This window comes from Loxodonta africana, chromosome 7, assembly GCF_030014295.1.
Source record: "Loxodonta africana isolate mLoxAfr1 chromosome 7, mLoxAfr1.hap2, whole genome shotgun sequence".
Lineage (NCBI taxonomy): Eukaryota > Metazoa > Chordata > Mammalia > Proboscidea > Elephantidae > Loxodonta > Loxodonta africana.
The window spans coordinates 49,633,824-49,648,589 of NC_087348.1; the positions used below are offsets into that span (position 1 = coordinate 49,633,824).

General features: G+C 42.5%; 1 protein-coding gene and 1 non-coding gene across 2 annotated transcripts in view; one reads left to right on the forward strand and one right to left on the reverse strand.

Moving 5' to 3' along the window:
- Window positions 1–14,766, reverse strand: part of KIAA1549L (KIAA1549 like) — a 133,482-nt gene that overhangs the window by 49,099 nt on the left and 69,617 nt on the right. Inside the window, exon 15 of the mRNA XM_064289439.1 lies at window positions 10,767–10,984. Coding sequence (XP_064145509.1) covers window positions 10,767–10,984 — 218 coding nt within the window. The remainder of the gene's footprint in view (window positions 1–10,766; window positions 10,985–14,766) is intronic.
- LOC111751245 (U6 spliceosomal RNA) lies at window positions 772–879 on the forward strand. Its single transcript, XR_002786337.1, has one exon. It is a non-coding gene; the product is annotated as a U6 spliceosomal RNA (small nuclear RNA).

Consider the following 14,766-nt stretch of genomic DNA (forward strand, 5'->3'; position numbering starts at 1 on the left):
GTCAAAAATGGGAGACACTGTCGGACCTTTGGCACCAGCCATGCCTACAGTCATAACCGCTCAATAATGTTCAACCAGAAATTCCCTTTTTATTTAGCCAATTTGTGCCCGATTTCCATCATTTGCAGCCAAAAGAATCCTGACTAATGTAGGAGCTTATAACCTAGTGTTATAGACTATGCTCAATAGTTACCTGCAAGTAGAGCCTTCCTTTAGGAAGGGAACACAACCACAGGAAGCTCATGAAATAGAATCTGTTCTGAGCGAATCGCACTTTAAGGCAGATCCCAAAGAATTGTCATCCTTGACCTAATTACAAATCATCTTCCGAAAAAAGCAGACTTCGCCACTGTTTTAAGGCTGCCAATTAGCCTATTTAGAAAAGATTTACTGATAAGGGTGGTGGGGAAGTAAAATGCTAGGATGAGCAATTGATATTTAAATAGGTTATTCTGTAAGTATTAGAAATAAAACAGTGAGATTGTAAACCCTTTCAGGAACCACGAATGTGGGTGAGAGCTGAGACACTGGAGCGCACACCTGTCTACTCTTCCCCAGAGGCACATGACACACAACTTACAGATGCTGTTTAACACGGATGTCAGCTGACCAGATCACCAGTGGGTGCTGGTATGTGAGCATCTACTTAGCTATTAGGCTCTCTGGAAGAAAAGATAGCTTATTTTAATTAAGTAGAGTTTTATTAGGCGTATTCACTTCTTGTTGGTATTTTGCTGTATCTAAAAAAGTTAATAAAGTTTGAAACATGCAGTGCTTGCTTTGGCAGCACATATACTAAAATTAGAACGATATAGAGAAGATCACCATGGCCCCTGTGCAAGGAGGACATGCAAAATTGGTGAAGTGTTCCATATTTTATTTTTAACAAAAATCTGAAACACACAAACAAGATTTTTTTTACCTCTGAAAATCTTGGTGGGCGAATAATGACAAGTTTTACTTAAGTTTTCCAGATCTTTCTCATCCCAGTCTAGTTTAAGAGGAGTCCCTTGTTGGTGCAAGTGGTTAATGCGCTTGGCTGTCAGCTGAGAAGTGGGAGGTTTGAGCTCACTCAGAGCAGTCACAAAAGAAGGCCTGGTGATCTACTGAAAAATCAGCCACCGAGAACCTTACGGAGCACGTTCTACTGTGACACGCGTGGGGTCTCCATGAGCTGGAACTGACTCGACAGCAATTGAAAGAAATAGTTTAAAAAAGTAGTTCTCAAGCTGTATCCTATGGAACCCCAGGCTTCCCTAGAGATGCCCTGGAGCCACGGAGAAGGATGAAGGGGAGGCCTTGCTTCTACCAGAGCAACTCCGTTTTTATGTTACTGTTTTAGGCTGGGTACTCCCTGAAGCAGGCCCTGAGATGATTTGAGTGCGAGTGGTTTATTTGGGAGGGGACTCCCAGGAGCACCTGTTGGAGAGTGTGGAAATAGGAGAAGGAAAGTATTATGGACTGAATTGTGTCACCTCAAAAGATATGCTGAAGTCCTAACCCTTGTATCTGTGAACGTGACCTTGTTTGGAAGTAGGGTCTCTGAAGATGTTATCAGTTAGCATGAGATCATAACGGGAGTGGGTGTGTGTGGGGGTCCTAACCCAATCTCAGTGACATCCTTATAAAATAGAAGAAGAGACACAGGGATAGACAGAGGGAAGATACCCATGTGATGACTGTTATTACTGCAGCTACAAGCTAAAAAATGCCCAGGGCTACCAGAAGCTGAAAGAGACAAGAAATGACCATTCCCTAGAGCCTTCAGGGAGAACGTGCCCCTGCTGACATCACCGTGAATTCAGAATACAGAGTCACTATACAAAAAGAATTGGTCCCATACAACCATTACAGTAGGTAGTATATGATCAAGAACCATTGGTACTGAAGGAAGAGGTCTGAGGTGCACTGAAGGCCTTGGCAAAAACCAAGGCTCCAGGAATTGACAGAACATCAACTGAGATGTTTCAACAAACGGATGCAGGGCTGGAAGGGCTTACTCGTCTATGTCAAGAAATTTGGAAGACAGCTACCTGGCCAACTGACTGGAAGAGATCCATATTTGTGCCCATTCCAAAAGAAAGGTGATTCAACAGAATGTGGAAATTATGGAACAATATCATTAATACCACATGCAAGCAAAATTTTGCTGAAGATCATTTAAAAGCAGTTGCAGCAGTACACTGATAGGGAACTGCCAGAAATTCAAGCAGGATTCAGAAGAGGATGTGGAAGAAGGGATATCATTGCTGATGTCAGATGGGTCCTGGCTGAAAGCAGAGAATACCAGAAGGATGTATATCTGTGTTTTATTGACTATGCACAGGCATTCAACTGTGTGGATCATAACAAATTATGGATAACACCATGAAGAATGGGAATTCCAGAACACTTAATTGTGCTCATGAGTAACCTGTACTTAGACCAAGAGGCAGCTGTTCAAACAGAACAAGGGGATACTGAGCGGTCTAAAATCAGGAAAGGTGTGCATCAAGGTTATACCCTTTCACCATACTTATTCAATCTGTATGCTGAGCAAATAATCTGAGAAGCTGGATTATATGAAGAAGAACGGGGTATCAGGATTGGAAGAAGACTCATTAACAACCTGTGATATGCAGATGACACAGCCTTGCTTGCTGAAAGTCAAGGGGACTTGAAGCACTTACTGATGAACATCAAAACTATAGCCTTCAGTATGGATTACAACTCAACATAAAGAAAACAAAAATCCTCACAGCTGGACCAATGAGCAATATCATGCTAAATGGAGAAAAGACTGAAGCTGTCAAGGATTTCATTTTACTTGGATCCATAATCAACAACCATGGAAACAGCAGTCAAGAAATCAAATGACCCGTTGCACTGGGAAAATCTGCTGCAAAAAATCTCTTTAAAGTGTTAAAAAGCAAAGATGTCACTTTAAGGACTAAGTGCGCCTGACCCACGCCACAGTGTTTTCAGTCTCCTCATATGCATGTGAAGCTGGACAATGAATAAGGAAAACGGAAGAAGAATCGATGCCTTCGAATTATGGTGTTGGCCAAGAATACTGAATATACCACAGACTGCGAAAAGAATGAACAAATCTGTCTTGGAAGAAGCACAGCCAGAGTGCTCATTAGTATTGAGGATGGCAAGACTTTGTCTCACATACATTGAACATGTTACCAGGAGGGACCAGTCCCTGGAGAAGGACATAAAACTTGGAAAAGTAGAGCATCAGCAAAAACGAGGAAGACCCTCAACGAAATGGACTAATGAAGTGGCTGCGGTAATGGGCTCAAGCATCAGAACAACTGTGAGGATGGCACAGGACCAGGTAGTATTTCATTCTATTGTACACAAAGTTGATATGAGTTGGAACTGACTGAATCGCACCCAACAGCAGCCTCCAGAGCTGTCATCTGAGGCTTTCCACTGGGGCCTCCTTCTACCCAGTCTGCCCTGGCCCTAGGCTTGACTCCAAACTCTTAGCTTTGTGAAGCTGGCATTAAATTTATGTTGTTTAAAGCCACCCAACTGTGGTGCTTTGTCACAGCAGCCCTAGGAGAACTAATTGAGAAGAGAAGGAAGCCAGTAAGGAGCATGATAGGTGGCTGATGAGTGCTGTGGGCAACTGGAGCTCCAAGCCGCTGGGGAAGTTTTGGGAGACAGTGTAGCTCACACCTCAGAGTTCCTCTGCCAGGGGTATTTATTCACCAGTTCCCACCTGCCATTCACTGAGGATGCTCCAGAGGTCATTTTAGCTCCCCGGCACTTCCCATCAGCCACTGACGGGGAAAGTCTTCAAGTGGTAGGTGCAGGTATCTTCAGTAAGTAGGAGGCTGCTAGCCTTTCAGGAGCAGTGACAGGCAAGCAGATAAATGGGGCCACTGACAGCGTCTGCCTCAGGTATGTTACATACCTTGTGTCGCTGCTTAAGGGTTTATAGCATAAAAATAGGAGTGTTCTTCTGATTAATAAAAATGAAAAGCTGTGGAAACTATTTAATAAGGTTTAGTGATGAGTTCCCCCATGTGTCTGTCTGTTATACTGTGGGGTCTTGTGTGTTGCTGTGATGCTGGAAGCTATGCCACCGGTATTCAGATACCAGTAGGGTCACCCATGGAGGACAGGTTTCAGCTGAGCTCCCAGACTAAGACAGACTAGGAAGAAGGACCTGGCAGTCTACTTTTGAAAAGCATTAGCCAGTGAAAACCTTATGAATAGCAGCAAAACATCGTCTGATAAAGCGCTGGAAGATGAGCCCCCCAGGTTGGAAGGCACTCAAAAGATGACTGGGGAAGAGCTGTCTCCTCAAAGTAGAGACGACCTTAAAAACATGGATGGAGTAAAGCATTCAGGACCTTAATTTGCTGATGTGGCACGACTCAAAATGAGAAGAAACAGCTGCAAACATTCATTAATGATTGGAACCTGGACTGTATGAAATATGAATCTAGGAAAAATGGAAATCATCAAAAATGAAATGGAACACATAAATATCAACATCCTAGCCATTGGTGAGCTGAAATGTACTAGTATTGGCCATTTTGAATTGGACAATCATAGTCTACTCTTCTGGGAATGACAACTTGAAGAGGAATGGTGTTGCATTCATCGTCAAAAAGAACATTTCAAGATCTATCCTGAAGTATAATGCTGTCACCGATAGGATACTATCCATACGCCTGCAAGGAAGACCAGTTAATACGACTATTATTCAAATTTGTGCACCAACCACAAAGGCCAAAGATGAAGAAATAGAAGATTTTTATCAGCTGCTGCAGTCTGAAATTGATTGAACATGCAATCAGGATGCATTGATAATTACTAGTGATTGCAATGTGAAAGTTGGAAACAAAGAAGAAGTAGTACGGCCTTGCCGATAGAAACAATGCCCGAGATCGAATGACAGAATTTTGCAAGACCAACGACTTCGTCATTGCAAATACCTTCTTTCACCAACATAAACAGTGACTATTATTATTATTTTTTTTAATACACATGGACCTCGCCAGATGGAACACACAGGAATCAAACTGACTACATCTGTGGAAAGAGATGATGGAAAAGCTCAATATCATCAGTCAGAACAAGGCCAGGGGCTGACTGTGGAACAGACCATCAATTGCTCATATGCAAGTTAAAGCTGAAACTGAAGAAAATCAGAACAAGTCCATGAGAGCCAAAATATGACCTTGAGTATATCCCACCTGAATTTAGAGACCATCTGAAGAATAGATTTGACGCATTGAACACTAGTGACCGAAGACCAGACGAGCTGTGGAATGACATCAAGGACATCATCCATGAAGAAAGCAAGAGGTCATTGAAAAGACAGGAAAGAAAGAAAAGACAGGAAAGAAAGAAAAGACCAAGATGGATATCAGAGGAGGCTCTGAAACTTGCTCTAGAACATCGAGAAGCTAAAGCAAAAGGAAGAAATGATGAAGTAAAAGAACTGAACAGAAGATTTCAAAGGGCGGCTCAAGAAGGCAAAGTAAAGTATTATAATAACATGTGCAAAGAGCTGGAGATAGAAAACCAAAAGGGAAGAACATGCTCGGCGTTTCTCAAGCTGAAAGAACTGAAGAAAAAACTCAAGCCTTGAGTTGTAATAGTGAAGGATTCTATGGGGAAAATATTAAACTATGCAGGAAGCACCAAAAGAAGATGGAAGGAATGCACAGAGTCATTATACCAAAAAGCATTAGTCAATGTTCAACCATTTCAAGTGGTAGCATATGATCAGGAACCGATGGTACTGAAGGAGGAAGTCCAAGCTGCTCTGAAGGCATCAGCGAAAAACAAAGCTCCGGGATTTGATGGAATATCAATTGAGGTGTTTCAACAAATGGATACAGCACTGGAGGTACTCACTCATCTATGCCCAGAAATATGGAAGACAGCTTCCTGGCCAACTGACTGGAAGAGATCCATATTTATGCCTATTCCCAAGAAAGGTGACCCAACTGAATGTGGAAATTATAGAACAATATCATTAATATCACATGCAAGCAAAATTTTGCTGAAGATCATTCAAAAACAGCCGCAGCAGTATATTGACAGGGAACTGCCAGAACTTCAGGCTGGTTTCAGAAGAGGACGTGGATCCAGGCATATCATTGCTGATGTCAGATGGATCCTGGCTGAAAGCAGAGAATACCAGAAGGATGTTTACCTGTGTTTCATTGACTACGCAAAGGCATTTGACTGTGTGGGTCATAACAAATTCTGGATAACACCGTAAAGAATGGGAATTCCAGAACACTTAATTGTACTCATGAGAAACCTTTACATAGATCAAAAGGCAATTGTTCAGACAGAACAAGGGGATACTGATTGGTTTAAAGTCAGGAAAGGCATGCGTCAGGGTTGTGTCCTTTCACCATACCTATTCAATCTGTACGCTGAGCAAATAATCTGAGAAGATGGACTACATGAAGAAGAACAGGGCATCAGGATTGGAGGAAGACTCACTAACAACCTGCATTATGCAGATGACACAACCTTGCTTGCTGAAAATGAAGAGGACTTGAAGCACTTACTAATGAAGATCTGGGACCACAGCTTTCAGAATGGACTGCACCTTAGCATAAAAAAAACAAAATTCTCACAACTGGACCAGTAAGCAACATCATGACAAATGGAGAAAAGATTGAAGTTGTCAGAGATTTCGTTTTACTTGGATCCACAATCAACAGCCATGGAAGCAGCAGTCAAGAAACCAAAAGACGCATTGCATTCGGTAAATCTGCTGCAAAGGACCTCTTTAAAGTGTTGAAGAGTAAAGATATCACCCTGAAGACTAAGGTGCGCCTGACCCAAGTCATGGTATTTTTGATCGCATCATATGCATGTGAAAGCTGGACAATGAATAAGGAAGACCAAAAAATTGACACCTTTGAATTGTGGTGTTGGCGAAGAATATTGTATATACCATGGACTGCCAAAAGAATGAACAAATCTGTCTGAGAAGAAGTACAACCAGAATGCTTCTTAGAAGGAAGGATGCCGAGACTGCGTCTTACGTACTTTGGCTATGTTGTCAGGAGGGACTAGTCCCTGGAGAAGGACATCATGCTTGGCAGAGTACAGGCTTAGCAGAAAAGAGCAAGACCCTCAACGAGATGGACTGACACAGTGGCAGCAACAATGAGCTCAAGCATAACAACGATTGTAAGGATGAGGCAGGACTGTGGGCAGTGTTTCATTCTGTTTTGCATAGGGTCGCTATGGGTTGGAACCGATTCAATGGCACCTAACAACAACAACAACAAGTGAGGAGTTGAAATTTGAAGTCTCAACTTTGTCTTTGATTTGCCTTAATTTGGTTCTTAGGGTGAAATTCTGATTAGCGATGCTACCTCTAGACAAAAGAATAATTCGCTCACTTGGGCCTTGCTGTGGCTAGGTCATTCAGAGCAGAACCTCTGGATATTTGAACTGTGACTAGCAATTAACAGGTAACTGTGACTTGTGATAACAGGTAACAAACTGTAGGTGTTCTCTGGAGTAAAGAGGACAGTGTACCGAGAAAAACACCCTGAGTTTACTGAGTTACTGTCATTCTCTTTCCTTTGTCAGTCTTTCTCTCTCTGTCCCCACCATTTCCTGATCCTACCTCAAGCTGATTGTGGTTATCTATCTTCTTCCCTTAACTGGTCACAAAAAAATTTTTTTTTTAATTGTTTTTTGTGTTTTAGAGCTATTAAATTTTTTTTTTTCAACAGACACTTACTCATAATTAAGGGGACACTTGTGATTCTCTGGTAGAATTATCACCTTCCATGTGGGAGACCCAGGTTCAGTTCCTGGCCAGTATACTTCGTGGGTGGCCAGCACCCATCTGTCAGTGTGTTGCTATGATGCTGAACAGGTTTCAGTGGAGCTTCCAGACTAAGATGGCACTAGGAACAAAGGCCTGATGATCTACTTCTGAAATCAGCCAATGAAAACCCTATGGCAATAAAAAGGGCCTTAGGAATCTGGCCTGACCCTATGCTAGGCAGTGGGGATACATCACCACTGAAGAGAGTTTTGTTCTTCATTCTTATGAAAGTCTTAACTAAAATTTTAATTTATTTCTCAAATAACTTCCAAACTAAGTTCTTTTTATTTGTATATGATCACTGATTTATTTTCCTGAGTGCCAGCAGGAAACCCATAGAAAACAACTCTTCACCCCAGTCTACCAATGAGGTAAAAAGTCCCAAATTGCAAAATAAAAGCTAGAGAAGCCACCAGCTTTGCTATGAAATCCCTAGCTTTTCTTTACTGCAGTTATAACATGTTGACACATACACCATGAACCCTGTCATGGTGTAATTTTCTATCAATGGCTTGTCACGCCAACCTAGCCTAATTAGAAGCATGGTGAACTGAGCACGGGTTTAGACTGCTCTCCTTTCTTTATTGAAAATAAAGTTCTGTTGATTTGAATTCATAAAATTTAGCCTCACCTCCCAGCTTAATTTTGTGCCGTCAATCCAAGCCTGTCACATGTTCATTTTTTAGTTTTAATAAATACCCAGGAACTGCCCTACTCCCCTCAGTCTGTGTACAATGCATCTGCCAAGGCTGTGTGCCAGGCTGGAGTCTCAGCACTGCTCAGAGCCAAGAGGCTGTCACTAAGAAGGACGTATATTTGAAAGACGTGGTTTTAAGCCCTGAGAATGCTTTTGAGAAAGTGCTTCACGGTAGGGAGAAAAGGAAGAAAGGTGGGCATGTTTAGCTTTGCAAACTTATACCCCTTTAGTATGTGAGTCCTGCCTCTGCTTAGTTAACAACAAAGTTTGGAAGGATTCCAAATTAAGCACCTGGCCTAACCCCTCCTCCCTAGGCCAGTCCAATCCCCCCTTTAAAAATTTTTAGTGTGATAGAATATATATAAAAAAATATTTGCTGCTTTAATTATTTTGATGTGTATAACTCAATGACGCCAATTATATTAATATTCACCATGTTGTATAACTGTCACCACTGTCTACTTCTAAATGTTTTTCATCACCCTACACAGAAACCCAGTACAGGCAGTCCCCAGGTTATAGACACATTCAATTCCTAAATCTGTCTTTAAATCGAATTTGTATATAAGTAGAAGCAATTAGGTATGGTTTGTATCTAATGTCAGTCAAATGTTTGTCTTAGTATATACTGTACATTTCTATGTATAAAAAACATTAAAGAAACACTTCCAGATACACTAAAACATCTTTAACATAATAATACAGAAGTACTAATAACAATGTTTTGATGTGCATTGCAAAGTAGCGCCCGTTTGTTACTACAAACCATTGTATATACCTCGAATTTTTAATATAATAGGCTTTACAGGGGTTGGTTCATAACTACAGGTTGTACATAAGTTGGAGTTTCATAACCTGGGAACTGCCTCTACCCGTGAAGCAATAACTCCTCTTATCTTCCTCTCCTCAGCCCCTGGTAACCACTAATAAACTTTTGTCTGTATGCATTTACCTAGTCTGGATATTTCATATATGTGAGATCATATAATATTTGTCCTTTTGTGCCTGACTTATTTCACTCAGAATGTTTTCAAGGTTCATCTATGTCTTAGCATGCATTAGAACTTCATTTCTCTTTATGGTTTAATAATATTCCACTGTGTGGTACACTACCATTTGTTTTTCCATTCGGCTGTGGATATGCATTTCAGTTGTTTTCAGTTTTTGGTTATCGTGAATAACGCCGCAACGAACGCTGATGCACAAGTACCTGCTTGAGTCCCGGCTTTCAGTGCTTTTGGGTGTATACCTAGGAGCGGAATTGTTGAGTCATATGGTAATTTCGGGAGTCCCCGGGTGACGCAAATGGTTAAGCGCTTGGCTACCAGCCCAAATATTGGCACTTTGAACCCACCCAGAGGTGCCTCAGAAGACAGTCCTAGTGATCTGCTCCTGAAGGTCACAGCCTTGAAAACTCTACGGAGCACAGTGCTACTCTGCCCATGCGCGGTCGCCACAAGTGGGAATCAACTCGACGGCAACAACAACAACAACATGGTAATTTTCTGTTTAACTTTTTGAAGAACAGGTTCCCCTTTTAAGCTGTCACAGAAGCTCAAATTTTTCCATCATACGCCCACTGCACCTGTGATTAACAAACCTTTGGGGTGATGATTATCTTTCTCTTCCATCAGACCTTAAGCCCCACAAGAGCACCAATCTGTCTTGTCCACTATAAATGTTGAATGAACAAATGAGAAAAAGCACACACAGCCATGAGAGAACTCGGCATCTTGCTCAGTGCCTAATACATAGTAGGTGACAATTAATGTTGAGTAAGTGCACGAACTGTGAGTTAAAGAAACGATCGAGCATGGAGCTCTGAGTAGCTGTGCAGTACACACTCACTAAGGCCGAAGGAAATGCTAAGGCATGCAATTTGCTTTTCTTATGTAAGAACCACTGAAATAATTGAAAAATACAATGCCCCTTGATCTGGAATTTGCATAAAACCTGGGTAAGTGATAATTATATCTTCGCCCAGCCCCAAAACAGCTACTGGGTTAAAGAAAAAAAAAAAAAAAAAAAAAAGCTAAAGTACAATCATGGTTGTTTGCCCAAATATTTTTTTCTAATGGTTTCAATTCTTTTCTCTCCCAGACTCATTATGGAGCATATGCTTTCACGCATGAGCAGCCTGCAAAGATTACAGTCCTAGGGTAACAGATCACAGACTGTATTGCCCGAGGCATCCTCTGCCCCCCTCCCACCAGCAATACCACAAACATTGCAAGAATCTCTTGGATACCATACCTGTTTTTAGACTCCGTGAATGGGGCACAGAGTTCTGGGTCTGGATCCAAGATGTGGTCAATTTCCTTTTGGGGTTTTTCATACATCTTTTTTCTTTCAGTCAGACCCTTGTTCGTCTCCACTGGAGGGAAATCATAATATCCCTTCCTTTTGGCTTTGAGGCGCAGCTTGTTCCGATAGTGCTCAATGTCTGATTTCTGCTTCAGAGCTTTGTTCACCTGGGGAGAGAGACTGTCTCAGGCACGTACATACCTGGCCCAGCAGTGCTAACAGGTATAGAGCTTTCATCAGAGGTGCAAAAGCCATCCTAGGCTTCACCTCTTGTCAGCTAGACCAACCCGTGCCCCTTTCCAAGGCCAGCCCACAAGTAATGTGGAGCCTGGCACTCACCTAAGTCACCAGACATCTTCTACCTGAGTATCCTTCTCCCCATTTGCCCTGGCTCTGCTAAAGGCTAGACCTGGCTTCAAGCTCTTAGCTTTGTGGCATTGGTCTTAACCTCACCTATGCCCTTTTGGGTCCCTGCCTATGCCTTTTTGTTTCCCTGTTTGGGAACCTCTGCCTTGACACACAAGCTAGCTCTTGATACCCCTACTCTAGCTCCAGCCAAAGGTTATCTTTCCCTTCTATCAGACCTTAAGCACCACAAGATGGCCTTCCCTGCCCATTTAGCTGGTGCCCAGCTGGATAAGACAGCCCATTCCTTAAAGAGTTGAGTTGAGATGAATGGGACAAGAAGGGAGTAAGAACACCCTGCTTTGGCGGTCTCTCCAGACTATCAACTTGCATTTGAGAACTTATTTTTGTAGATCCATGTCTTTCTTGAGAGACAAGTAATTTTGAAAGCTTGCATGACCATCAATACCAATCAGGTCCTGTTCAACAGGGCAAAGCCTGATCTGGGCTTTCAGAAAGGAACAAGGCAAAATGTACCCCATGATGTGTCAAAGATACAAGTAGATGACTCTGTTGTAAAAATAACAAATGCTGAGAATGTTATATCCATAAATGGAGCTGCATGGTGAAATCTGCCTGGTACTTATGGGAACCATTGGTGCTCCATGTAGTCAGGCTTAATTAATTGCTAGGGCTACTAACCAAAAAGTCAGCAGCTTGAATCCACCAACCACTTCTTGGAAACTCTATGGGGCAGTTCTACTCTTTCCTATAGGGTTTCTATGAGTCGGAATTGACTCAACAGCAATGGGTTTGGTTTTTGATTGGTATAGTAGTGTAGAGAGCATTTTCACAGCTGTAATTTTAAGGGACACTCATCAAAAGTCTGGTAAGTGTGGATATTACTTCCAACTGACAGGTGAGAAAGCTGAGGCCCAAAAAGGCTAAGCTAGTAAACTGCAGAACTGGGGCACCAGTTATCTGATAAAGACTAACAGAGTGTAGCAATGTGCCAGGCACCATGTGTTTTATGTGTACGAACTCATCTTAATCTTCACAACAACCATAAGGCAGGTCACTATTACTCCCCGTTTTACAGATGAGGAGATTAAGGAACCTTCTCAAAGCCTCACAGATAACCAGAAGTGGAACGAGGATTTGACTCTGGGCAGCCAGAGTCCAGCTGTGTACTATTGCAACGCCCCTTAGGATCAGAACACAGCAAGTGGGGAAGACCCAAAGTCAAAGCCCTTGGACTGGCAGGTTCTGCCCAGGGAGGGGCTAGGGACTGGGGTTGGCATGGGCTCACCAGAATTGGGCCTTTCAATTTGGAACATGACCAAGACAGTAGTTCCCTGGCAGTATATCCAAGCTGGCTGCAGAGGTGGCAAAAATACAGAGGCCCAGGCTATATCCTGGACCTATTGAATCAGAATCTTCAAACATGGGGCCTGGGCATCTGAATTTCTGAAAAGCCCTGGAGCTGATTCTGATCCACTACCTGGGTTGCATCTTTGGTGCAGAGTGCTAGTTTCCAAACTGTGTTCCATGGATTCGTGGTTTTTTTGGAAGGTCACTGCTCCTGAGACTCTTATGAGAGCTATGGGTCTTATCCCCCATAAGCCAATATACAGCAATTTTCATACAAGTTCAGCAACTCCAGGGACCCAGGTTAAGAACTCTTTCCCTAGCTTTCCAGGAGGATTTTCAGGGGTTAGGGAAGTGTGGGAGCAGCAAAAAGATGATGCTGGGCTGCTGGATCTGGGCTCCAACAGCCAGCCCATGTCCCTGATGCATGTTCCATATTGGATTTCCACACAACAGCTTGTTCGAAGGAAGGCTTTGGCGTAGAGAAGGTGTGAGGTCTGCTGGTCTAGGGGATCAGAAACTTGGGGCCCAATGTCCCAATTAGTTAGAACTGGGCTCTGGGAAGAAAAAGAGGCAGGACTATGGGCCTGAGGTGGGCACATAAGAAATATATGGGTGATGGTGGTGCCCCCCTGAAGACCAATGACAGAAGAGACATTGCTTGCAGGTCCCCAGGACCATGGCAGTGGAGCTTCCTCACTAGCCCATGCCAAGGGCTGAGAGCTGGGGACCGAGGCGTACAACGTAAAGTTGCAGGATTCTAAAATATACATCAGTTTGGTTAAAAGCTTGAAGAAAATGTGCAAAAATGAAAACAGAGGATATGGTAAGGGAGGGTGAAATTATAGTGATTTTTCTGTTATTGTGTGAACTTTCTGTTATATTTGATACTGTTTTTGTATTTTCTTTAAAATATCTTTTTGAAAAGATTTTCATGTAATCCACAAAAGATAAATTTATGGCTTCTGAGCTGTGATTTCTTCACTTAAACCAGACACTCAGAAGAACAGAAAGAAAATTATAAGACAATCTGCCTCGAGCTCCACAGAGGCAGCCAATAACAGAGAACAGTCTGGGGCTCTTTTCCAATGCAAATGCCAGCAATATCCATTCCTTTAACTACCAAAATACAGCTAGTATCCATTTCTGGACAAGAAACATGTTCATCTGTTCTCCTTCTGTGACAGGGTGATGGGGCTGGCAGAAAAAGGGGATCGGTAAGTTGAATTTAGCAAGATTTGGAATCTGTCCCCACGGCATCCACATCATTAAGGTGTGATGATAAGATCCAGGCATGGTGGCTATTACCTGGGCCCGTAACTGGGCTGAAGGTCCTCATCAAGAGCAGTTCTCAGCCTATTAGTGGAAGCGCAGAGGCCTCTAATCGGGCTTGTGTATCTGGTGGTAGAGCCAGGCCCAAGGAAAGATTCAGAGGCTGTGACTGGCTCTGGGAAGACATCCAGTTTCCATCGGGTTATAGACTCAAGTGGCATAAAGGGGTTGGTCAATGAGTCCTTGTTCCCTGGCTGTCTAATTGATGATAGTAATAAGTAACACATAGAGTGTTTATTGTGAGCTAGGCACTGTTCTAAGTGCTTTAAACACATTAACTCATTTGAATTCTCACAGAAGCCCCATTTTACAGATGAAGAAACTGAGGCACAGAGAGATTTAGGCTAGCTCAGTCCTTCTGCCCAGGAAATAAGAGGTGCTTCCTGAGTCAGGTTTGTGAAACGCTTTTGTAAGTGGCCTGGATGGTAGAATGACGGCAAGCACCTGACATGAGTTCACCATGCTACCATGCCCATTTGTATAGGGCTGTGGTAAGCTCCTTGAGGTGCTGGGGTAAAAGGCTTTAAAACTTCGGAAATCTCTCACTTTTTTCAGGTAACAATAGCAGGTATATACAAACGAAATGAACAACAAATCTGCCAACTTAACAAAAAAATATAGGAAAGTGTGTGTGTGTATGTGTGTACATGTGCACATATGTGATATAAACACTCTTATCAGCTTCCATATGTGTGTTGTTCTTAAAGGTTCCCAAGCATTTTCAGCCCACTGACCATTCTGCTGCAGAAGATGGAAGAATGGCAGATAATTTTTACCCAACTTGCTCTTCCTTTAAATTACAAACACTATCTATCTAATACCTGTTTTTCTTTGGTAGACGCTATCAGTTTTTTTTAAAACTCTTGGGTAAGTTAATTAACATTAGATACACAACGCAATCTTA